General features: G+C 33.1%; 1 protein-coding gene across 1 annotated transcript; it reads right to left on the bottom strand.

Moving 5' to 3' along the window:
- Positions 1-11,667: 11,667 nt before the first annotated feature.
- Positions 11,668-12,376, bottom strand: LOC139846524 (autophagy-related protein 11-like). Its single transcript, XM_071836006.1, has 2 exons — positions 12,054-12,376; positions 11,668-11,877 (listed from the first exon to the last, which is right to left on the bottom strand). Exons 1-2 carry the CDS (start codon positions 12,291-12,293, stop codon positions 11,800-11,802), a joined length of 318 nt encoding a protein of 105 aa, XP_071692107.1. The 5' UTR covers positions 12,294-12,376; the 3' UTR covers positions 11,668-11,799.

Here is a 12,376-nt window from a genome sequence, read left to right as displayed (position 1 = left end):
TGTTGTCGTTTTGCTCCTGTCTAAACAACGAGGATTGAGGATTCAGACGCCTTATAATATATATACTAGATTTATGAGCCCGTGCGTTGCACGGGGACTCATCCGCAAACAATATATCGAATTTAAAAATTGTATATGAATTAACGATATTATATGGACAGTGTCACAAATACTATTGTTGTTGAATTGCTAAAGTATAAAGAATACACATCACCAATACTTGGAAAATATTTGTTCATACATCTATTCATTACACAACTTAAAGTTATGGATTATTGTAGACATGAAAAAGATAAAAATCACGCTATTAGTGGTAAATGAATAAACATTTTGTGTCAGGCTTTAGTCGACTTTCATTTCGAAAACGGCTAAATCCATGAGACACATAGAGGTTTGGTTTTTTCTTCGACTTCTCTTGTTTCAACCTCCATTTCTATCTGCGTCGTGCAAAATTGAAGCACGAAAATTACCACTACGTAGGCCCGAAAATAACATCAGTTCGTTTAGAAGACACTAAAATAACATAATACATATAATGTGCCTCCTAAAAATGTAGGTAAATGAAGGATTCTGGTACTTGTTACCACTTCCAGCTGAAATTTAATCATTTTGGGAGCAATCGCAAGCGGGATCTTCTTTTACTTCCGCTCTTTCTTCATCTTCGAGACATCTCTTGATTCATTACCTCGTGCTTGATTATTTCCATATGTGAAACACAAATCTTCACATTGAGATAGTTTGTTTTTGAACCTACTCCATTACAATAAAAAATGAATCTTGTTAAATATACATGTGCAACTTTATGGAACACTATTGTGTTTGAGCCCGTGCTTGATTTCAATATAGATGTTAAATATACAAGTTTAAAAAACTTGTTTAACACTTTAACGGAACATTATACCAAAACTTGGTTTCAAACACTTTAATCTCATATGTAACTTGCAATGCATTAAACTATTACTGATAACCATAATTAAAATCAACTAAAATAACACGTGATAATCGGTCATAATAAAGACATTATAAACAATTAAAATCAACTAAAATAACACGTGATAATCGGTCATAATAAAGACATTATAAACACAAAATAAAGAGCTTAAATGAAAAGATCATGAAGAAGCAAGTATACAACATAAGACAACTCAGTCATATCATACCTTGGTATATTCATAGTCAAATTGATCAATAATGCATGTATCTTTAAACAGTTTTTCAATCATCCCTAAATACCTATGTGAAATTCAATAACATCAACATGGACATATAAATTAAAACTCAATAACTATATTACCTTCTACTACACAAAATATTTGAATCATTAGACAGTTTGGCATACAAAACACAATTAGAGCCATTTACAAATCAATTCACATGTAATGAGTTTGATATTTGTAATTCAGATGAGGGAAAATGTCACTTACCATATGTTCGATTGAATTTCGTTTAGAAACTTTCTTATTAAAAGCTCTCTTACTACATAAAATGAAAAATGGGGATACAAACCACAATATTGACAAAATTCATGTGATATATAAAGTTAATTAATTAAACAAACTTGATTTACTTATAGGTCCCGACAGTTTGACCAAATATATCTTCATGTGATATATAAAGTTAATTAATTAAACAAACTTGATTTACTCATTGGTCACCATGTTAACATGGTGTTCGAGGAGACCAGGGTTCGAGTCTCGGGGGGGGGGGGGATTTTCGTGAATTAACTTCGTGTGCTAACCACTAACATTGCCTTTCAAAAAAAAAAAAAAAAAAAAAAAAAAAAAAAAAAAAAAAAAAAAAAAATCTTCTTCATCTCTACTTGTTGAGGCTTGAATGTTGCGATAACTGGCAAAAATAGCCATTGATTCACCAATCGGCAAACCCCACCCATTCACATCTCGATGGCAAAACAAACACATCATCACCTTTATAATGTTTTGAAACCTCAACTAAAGTTGTGTGAGGATTAATCACGTAAACCGCAGACCTACCATATTATACAGTCCTATAGTAAAAAGAACAGAATCATAATGAATGAATGATAAATAAAACTTGATGCATTAATTATGATTGCAAAAAAAGGTATGGTTACACTAATAGGATCCTAGTTAGTAAAAGATTTAGGAAGTCAAACAAAATTAACAATACAGTTTGCTTGTTTGACATCGTTTAATATCCACAAAAACCCATATATTAGAGCCGATTGATCGATACCAGGTAAGTTTAAAAAACTTTCTACCATTCGCACTCTTCGTTGTTTAGTAGAAATTGTGTCATCAACGATTGATAGAGCCACCATCGTCATCACCACAATTTGAGTTGTATATGCCTGAATATTGAAGCACATAAATTTATTGAGTACGGTGAGGTCAACACAACAACACTTGTCTTTTTGTTACATTGACATATAACTAATCACACACAATTCGTTCGCGGTTTGTGACAACCGGGAAATTTTTGACCAAATTTAAACTTTATCTTTAAATGATTTAACGTTTCCGACACGATAAGCAAAGTCTATGAAGTTGAATCTCAAAATTTTAGAACTGTTTCATTACATTTGACTGCTCTCGACGATTCATGAACAATTATATGTATGTATATATATATATATGTACAAGTAAAAACGACTTTCCTACCGTAAAACACTATTTGCTACAGTAAAATGACTTTCCTACCGTAAAACCCTATTTGCTACAGTAAAACACTATTTGCTACAGTGAAACCGTATTTTACTACAGTGCTACAGTGAAACGACTTTGCTGCAGTAAACACTATTTGCTACAGTAAACACTATTTGCTACAGTAAACACTATTTACTACAGTACACACTATTGCTACAGTAAACACTATTTGATGTCGACGAACTAGCAAACAAAAACAGGATAAGGCGGCCATGCGATCGCATGGTAAAAACACTGAAAACTCATGCGATCGCATGAGGTACTGTAGCAGGCCACATACTATAAAAGCTCGATTCATTCCTCTGTATTATTATTTTTTTATATTTTTATTATTATTATTATTATTATTATTATTATTATTATTATTATTATTATTATTATTATTATTAAGATTAATATTATTATTATTAATCTTATTATAATATTATTATTAGTAGTATATATACCTAAAATACTACGACGAGGTTATGAGCGTGTCACCTTCAAAATGGGTTTTTGAGCGGGATAGAGCTAAGGAAATTATGGGTTATTGTCAAGGAGGTTATGGGTAATGTTCGAGGGCATATTTGTGAATCAAATCTAGTGTTTATCATCTCTGTTGCGTCTACGTAGTTTCCTACAATATTGAATCTCAATATTGATACGTAAGCACTCATATTTTATCTTTTATACATTAATTGTGTATCCATGTCTAGTGCTCGAGTATATATATTTATGCATGCTTGTATGCTAAATTTTGTCGTTAAACAGTTATGATGAATCACGAAGTAAATACATATATTACTGGTAAAAGGTATATGATATACATGTTTTTGGAAAGCTGGCGAAAAATCAATAACTTTTCATTTAGATATCGAATAATTTCGATGAACGGATTAAAAGATATGATCAACTGAATTATAATTAACGTTAATTGAAATTGCTTTTGAATCTACAATTAAGATTTAAACAACTTATTTACGAGATTGATAAATTGGATTTTTGAATATTACCAACCGAGTAAATGAATCCTTATATAAGGTATGTCTCGTTTTGTTGAACTATTGTCAAAATTGACTTTTTGAAACGACTTTGGATAACTTTTGTATGTCGATCTCGAGCATTAGGATTGTTATACACTATGACCTGACCTAGCTTGATAGACATTTATTGACCAACATATGTTCTCTAGGTTGAGATCTATGGTTATTTGATATTCCGAGTTTCGGTCACGTTTTGGTGAACAACTTTATGTGCTGCTAAGGTGAGTTTCATTTGCTCCCTTTTTAATTGCTTTTGCAATCTATATTTTTGGGCTGAGAATACATGCACTTTATTTTAAACGCAATGGATACAAGTACATACTAAATTCTACACTGAGTTTGAATCGAAAATCCCTTAGCTTTGGTAACTAGTAACTGCCGGTTATAAGAACTGGTGGGCGCGAGTAGTAGTATATGGATCCATAGGGCTTGATATCCCCGTCCGAGCTAGAGCACTAGCCTTTTAACGGACGTATGCTATTTGAGAAGCATACACGTTGGTTTGCGTGTTCTATTAAGATGATTATACAAAGGGTACAAATTATATATACGTTAAGTTTAGTTACCAGGGTGCTCAATCTTGTAGAATATTTTGATAAACGTTTCTGGATGAAACAACTGAAATCTTGTGATCCACCTTTATACACAGATTATGCGAAACATTAAAACTATGAACTCACCAACCTTTGTGTTGACACTTGTTAGCATGTTTATTCTCAGGTTTCCTAGAAGTCTTCCGCTATTGCTTATATGTTAGACAAGCTATGTGCATGGAGTCTTACATGACATACTTTTCAAGGAAACGTTGCATTCACCAAATTATCACCATGTATCTTATTTTGACTGCATTGTCAACGGAAGTACTATTGTAAACTATTATTTACGGTGATTGTCTATATGTAGAAATCATCAGATGTCGAAAACCTTTGATTTAAATATTCATTTATGGTGTGCCTTTTCAAAAGAATGCAATGTTTACAAAACGTATCATATAGAGGTCAAATACCTCGCAATGAAATCAATGAATGACGTATTGTCCATATGGATTTGGAGTGATCGTCACAGTTGGTATCAGAGCGTTGGTCCTAGCGAACCAAGTCTTGCATGAGTGTGTCTAACTTATAGTTGTTAGGATGCATTAGTAAGTCTGGACTTCGACCGTGTCTGCATGTTAAAAGTTTTGCTTATCATTTCTTGTCGGAAATTACATGTTTATCATTCTTAAGTCTAGACACGTTTTTCTGCATTTATTGCATAAATAGTGTATAGACAAAAATTCATATCTTAGCGTATCTGTTACTATAAACTTTTCCTGACATCTTCCGAAAATTTCTCCGTGATTTATGGAATTTGGTATTATATATACATATGTAAATTATGTATTGAAGAATACCAAACTAAATTCTATAATCTAATTCATATCAAAAATCATCTCCCTAATTATACAAGATGGATCCTGTATCCAGTTCAAATTCCTTAAATTCCGACAGCTATTCCGATATGGATATTCACATGAACTCCGAAGACAGTGTAACCGGAATGGATCAACCAATTAGCCATCATCTATTCTGGATGAATTGGGGATGGGTTCATAGCTTACTTAGTCATTGGAGACAAGAAGAAGGCGATCCCTTCCATCCACCACATTACCCTCTTGGCGAAGAACCTGAAGCACTTACCGGCGAACCTGTTCGTAATACCATTTTCTCTCTCATTTCCAGAGTATCTAGTCATGATTATATACTATCTCACATTCTAAATCTTACTCGTCCGCTCGCCCAAACCACCGATCATCCCGGTATAATAGAAGAAGTCAACGAGCTTCGCGCTCGGGTAGTGGCTTTGGAGAATATGGTACGAAGGTTACAAACACCAGTAGCAGCACCAGCAGCATAACCAGTACCACCATCATCAATAACAACAGTACCATTACCACCACCAACAACCACATCCGCATCCCACACCTCAATATCACATCTAAAAACTGTACTTCAGATATCAACATCATACACACCGTAGATACCAAGGAGTGCCAACAACAATAAATGATGAAGTACTGATTCATAACTTCATCGAAGAAATATTCTACGGTGATTATGTAATCTCTAAAATCTTATAGATTATTTATCCCAGTTCTAACCGTAAATAAGATAAATAGAAGGAAGAATAGAAACCCTGACAAGAATGATGCGTAAGGTACAAGCTAGACTTGTTTTACCAACAGCATCAATAGTACCTTTAGCCTCACCAGCACAGTTAGTGCTGTCAACATCATTAGAATCATCAGCACCTCTAACATCACAAGCTCCGCCGGTTCAAGAAAGCACCGTGGATATTATTACAAGTCAACAACGCGTATATTTGTATCAACGAGTTATGAAATATTAACTCATTCCCTCTGAAGAATTTATATGTATATCTTATATATATATTTTAAAACCATCATAAATCTTTTCGTACTAAGCTATTAAGTATGAATTGAAAAAGGGTAAATACTACTCGGTTAAATTCATATTACTAATATGCTATGATGTACATCCTTCGTTAACAACTTAACCTTCGTTAACTACAATCTCTGTTTCAATCCAAAGAATTCCGTTTCATAATAAACCAAGTGTATTATTCAATAATATGGTTGATTTTACACTTTCATCTTCGATGCACTCGAAACTTTCTAGAAAACATCATTTGCACCTTGCGAAGTTTGCAAGAATTTCACGAATATCAACACCCTTCACCAAAGAATATCAATAAGAATAAATAATGAAGTATTGATTTCATTAGCGAAATACTCCGCAAAGATTATGTAATCTTTAATATTTTAGAGATTATTCATTTCTAATTTAAGCCGAAAATCAAATGAGCTTAATATGATATTAACTCATTAAATCTGTATTACATCTGAAGAAAATATACATACATATATTTTCATAAAAACGGTAATAAAAATTCTTTTGTACAAAGTATTAATTGTGAAATGTTTAACGGGTAGGTAATACTCGGGAAATATATAAGTTCACAATTAATATGTTATATTGTACATTCTTCAACTTTGATTAAAAAATTATTAACTATGCTCACAGCAATATACAATCGTTTTCATACAAATTCAATTACGTATTCTGATATTGACGGATCAGAATCTAAGTCATAACTCTGAACCGGTGAAATAATTCTTAGATCTCTACATCTTTCAAAGCTATACTTTGACTTCAAAACTGTGAAAAATCCTTTGGTATTGTTTTTACCAAAAATAACCTTGCAATTCCTTTTCAAAGTATCCAGTATTATCAACCATTCAACCAGTCAACGACGACCTTTCAGACTTGTAATTTTGGCATATACGTTTTCGTTACTGGGGAACCTTTCATGTTCTACCACATTAGCAGTAAATTTACCAACAACTTCATTGATCTTTGACCTTCCGAAAAATCCTTATACTCATTGAAACTGTATCATGTACTCATCCACATCTTGTAACGGCAATTGCCATACCAACTATTGGGAATTAGCAATCAGTATCTTGAAATCTTGTAGCACGTCTACGCCAACAGTTATATGTGTACATATAACGTCTACCTCCTGGACTTACATACTTCGAATGTGAAGTTTTCGAAAAACACCCCAAACTACGAAACTAGTTCTCCGAATTTTGGAAAAATGTTGATGAAGCAGCAAAAATTGTAAACGACCTTAACAGTCAAAAGTTTGATGATAAAGAATAGTATGGTGGTAAAGCATAGAAAAATAGAAGGTTTGGAACTGAAAAACAGATTGAGCAGACCATGAAGGAGGCTGTGGACAAATCACAAAGACTAAATCTACCTTCAAAGAATCCAAATGATTCAGTGTCTGCTGAAATCATTAGCGAATACCTTGCTCCTTACTCTAAAACCTTTACGTATAATATTCTTTATCATCATCTTATCTTAAATATTCTAAGATATCATCGTATCTCCCATTATAAATATCCTCCATATTTCTGAAGATATTTTTCGAAACCATTCTTATCTGAAATCATTACCTCTTCGCGCCTGTGTTACATCATAAAATAAACTATTTTAATTTCTAAAATCTGAAAAATTCGAAAAAAAATGGATGTTTTGAAGTAATGTTGGGAACTGAAGCATGAGTTAGTATAATATAATGACACTTGATCAACGTGATTATATTACAGTAAGTCATGTTGAGTTTCTAATGGAACGTGACAAAGGTTCACAGATCACACCCTCATCATAAACCATGTTACATAACTCTTTCATTCTATATAATCTCTAAATATATCAAGAAAATATATTTCTTGATGATTCGGTCTTTTCCGGATATTCTGGTAATTTGACAAGTCGGATTGTGCCATTACCGTTTCTTTCTTAGAACATTAATTATGTTTATTCTGAAATTCATACCTACGAATTCTGGACCATTATTCGCTTGACTTAAGGTCGGGAAGAGAAAACGAAAGCATGAAGCTCCGAAATATAATGGAGAACATAAAGCCCAATAACAACCCTGAAATTACAAACCGTGTATATCAATGCGTATAGCAATATAAAGACACGGGAGAATGAAACACACTATAACCCCAAGGTAATAGTAGAAGAAAATAACTTCCTCTGGTGGCAGATGAAAAAGAAGAATGAAGGATACGATAGCCAGGAAAATATCAAGAATCAGAACTGGATTAAGCATTTTCACAATCTATTGGGATGTATGAAATAAGAAAGAAGATTATAGGAGCGGTGAAAATAAATGAAACGGAAGAGGTCAATTTATAGCAATCGAGACAGATTACGCATTTAATCAAAGAAAATCCTAATTTCCGCAAATTCCGAAGAATCAAATCTTATTTAGATTATGAAGATTTTCTATTCCTTAAATTCCGGAAATCAATCGTAACTACGTCAAAAGCTAAGACGAATCTCTATTCTTTCATTTCACTCTTTTACGATAACTTCTCTCATACGCTTCGAGAAATCGGATTGTTTTATCCATATAATTCAACGTTGATAAAATTCTATTTATCAACTCATATCTGTCATGAAAACATTTTTATTGTTAGCCATGACGACCTCACTCAAATTTCGGGACGAAATTTCTTTAACGGGTAGGTACTGTGACAACCCGGAAATTTTTGACCAAATTTAAACTTTATCTTTAAATGATTTAACGTTTCCGACACGATAAGCAAAGTCTATGAAGTTGAATCTCAAAATTTTAGAACTGTTTCATTACATTTGACTGCTCTCGACGATTCATGAACAATTATATGTATGTATATATATATATATATATGTACAAGTAAAAACGACTTTCCTACCGTAAAACACTATTTGCTACAGTAAAATGACTTTCCTACCGTAAAACCCTATTTGCTACAGTAAAACACTATTTGCTACAGTGAAACCGTATTTTGCTACAGTGCTACAGTGAAACGACTTTGCTACAGTGATTTGCTACAGTAAACACTATTTGCTACAGTAACACTATTTGCTACAGTACACTATTTGCTACAGTACACACTATTGCTACAGTAAAACACTATTTGATGTCGACGAACTAGCAAACAAAAACAGGATAAGGCGGCCATGCGATCGCATGGTAAAAATACTGAAAACTCATGCGATCGCATGAGGTACTGTAGCAGGCCACATACTATAAAAGCTCGATTCATTCCTCTGTATTATTATTTTTTTATATTATTATTATTATTATTATTATTATTATTATTATTAAGATTAATATTATTATTATTAATCTTATTATAATATTATTATTAGTAGTATATATACCAAAAATACTACGACGAGGTTATGAGCGTGTCACCTTCAAAATGGGTTTTTGAGCGGGATAGAGCTAAAGAAATTACGGGTTATTGTCAAGGAGGTTATGGGTAATGTTCGAGGGTATATTTGTGAATCAAATCTAGTGTTTATCATCTATGTTGCGTCTACGTACTTTCCTACAATATTGAATCTTAATATTGATACGTAAGCACTCATATTTTATCTTTTATACATTAATTGTGTATCCATGTCTAGTGCTCGAGTATATATATTTATGCATGCTTGTATGCTAAATTTTGTCGTTAAACAGTTATGATGAATCACGAAGTAAATACATATATTACTGGTAAAAGGTATATGATATACATGTTTTTGGAAAGCTGACGAAAAATCAATAACTTTTCATTTAGATATCGAATAATTTCGATGAACGGATTAAAAGATATGATCAACTGAATTATGATTAACGTTAATTGAAATTGCTTTTGAATCTACAATTAAGATTTAAACAACTTATTTACGATTTTGATAAATTGGATTTTTGAATATTACCAACCGAGTAAATGAATCCTTATCTAAGGTATGTCTCGTTTTGTTGAACTATTGTCAAAATTGACTTTTTGAAACGACTTTGGATAACTTTTGTATGTCGGTCTCGAGCATTAGGATTGTTATACACTATGACCTGACCTAGCTTGATAGACATTTATTGACCAACATATGTTCTCTAGGTTGAGATCTACAGTTATTTGATATTCCGAGTTTCGGTCACGTTTTGGTGAACAACTTTATGTGCTGCTAAGGTGAGTTTCATTTGCTCCCTTTTTAATTGCTTTTGCAATCTATATTTTTGGGCTGAGAATACATGCACTTTATTTTAAACGCAATGGATACAAGTACATACTAAATTCTACACTGAGTTTGAACCGAAAATCCCTTAGCTTTGGTAACTAGTAACTGCCAGTTATAAGAACTGGTGGGCGCGAGTAGTAGTATATGGATCCATAGGGCTTGATATCCCCGTCCGAGCTAGAGCACTAGCCTTTTAACGGACGTATGCTATTTGAGAAGCATACACGTTGGTTTGCGTGTTCTATTAAGATGATTATACAAAGGGTACAAATTATATATACGTTAAGTTTAGTTACCAAGGTGCTCAATCTTGTAGAATATTTTGATAAACGTTTCTGGATGAAACAACTGAAATCTTGTGATCCACCTTTATACACAGATTATGCGAAACATTAAAACTATGAACTCACCAACCTTTGTGTTGACACTTGTTAGCATGTTTATTCTCAGGTTTCCTAGAAGTCTTCCGCTGTTGCTTATATGTTAGACAAGCTATGTGCATGGAGTCTTACATGACATACTTTTCAAGGAAACGTTGCATTCACCAAATTATCACCATGTATCTTATTTTGACTGCATTGTCAACGGAAGTACTATTGTAAACTATTATTTACGGTGATTGTCTATATGTAGAAATCATCAGATGTCGAAAACCTTTGATTTAAATATTCATTTATGGTGTGCCTTTTCAAAAGAATGCAATGTTTACAAAACGTATCATATAGAGGTCAAATACCTCGCAATGAAATCAATGAATGACGTATTGTCCATATGGATTTGGAGCGATCGTCACACGGTTACTTAGCGAAAGTCATTGTCAAGATAGAATTAAGATAACATTTTTTTTGTGCAAAGAAGAGTAAAAGTTAAGCCATAACTAATCACACACAATTCGCTGGCGGTTACCTAACAAAGTAGTAGAGTCCAATAATGCCATTTGTTAGAGGCATAATAACAGTATATAACACTTAAAACTTGAACCTGAAAACTTACCTTGTTGAATCTCCAGAATGACACGGATGAAGAAAATATGCCTTAACAATAATAGTGTCGTGAAAAAACAAAAATAGAATGACAACTTTTTTCCATTGGCAGATTACTGCAAGTTTATCGATCAACAAACCACTACGCTTTGCAAGAATGTCAACTATTTTAGCGAGCACACAAACACATTCACGAAACTCAAGAGTGCAATCATCAACATTAACACTTGCACAACTGAAAACAAACATATATACATGCAATATATTTCACTCATAAACTATGTTAAAGAGTCAAAACAAAATTAAAACGTTCGAGAATTAATTGCAGGACTTACGTGGTGAGAGATTGAGCTAAAGCATGCAATGAGTCAGCAAAATCAGCCACACCAGCTGACGAAACACATGATTTAAGCCGCTCAAAGAGGTTGTGTAATCTTAATGTGGACCCACGCAACATATTGTACTCATATGTTCTTCAATTAGCTGTACAGAGATGAGTTCGAGCCTCTGCTCGTGCTTCATTCAGACAATTCTCCAAGTGAGCACAATTAATCTGTAACACATTCATCACGTTCATAAAAATATAAAGAGGAGATCAACCTACTTGACCCGCCCAGTTGACACCTCTAAACAGTGTACATAACATGAACTACCAAGTTTAAAGCTTAAAAAGACACAATAAATGGATCCATATTTAGAAAATAGTATTATATACAATACCATCATTACCTGAGATTCTTTTAGAAGCTTCCGATTCATTTCCAACTGCGGATCAAGTTTCGCGACCTCTTTCAAAGCTGCTTCAAGTTTGACTTCCACTTCAGTAAGCTGATTTGACTTTTCTTCATTTATGTTCTGCAATTCCACCAATGATGAATCCAAATGAGAGTTCGGGTTCACTATTCCTGACGAATCACTCATCCTATCATCAAAAATCTTGCCATGTTTTTCAACATCACATAAGGACATGAACCCTACAAAACACTAACACGAAATGGATTACAACTAAAATGGGTCAACTGCTCTTTTTCTTATCCACCCGATACAAGTAA

The sequence above is a fragment of the Rutidosis leptorrhynchoides genome, chromosome 5 (genome assembly GCF_046630445.1).
Source record: "Rutidosis leptorrhynchoides isolate AG116_Rl617_1_P2 chromosome 5, CSIRO_AGI_Rlap_v1, whole genome shotgun sequence".
NCBI classification, from domain to species: domain Eukaryota; kingdom Viridiplantae; phylum Streptophyta; class Magnoliopsida; order Asterales; family Asteraceae; genus Rutidosis; species Rutidosis leptorrhynchoides.
This window is presented reverse-complemented; position numbering and strand designations above follow the sequence as displayed.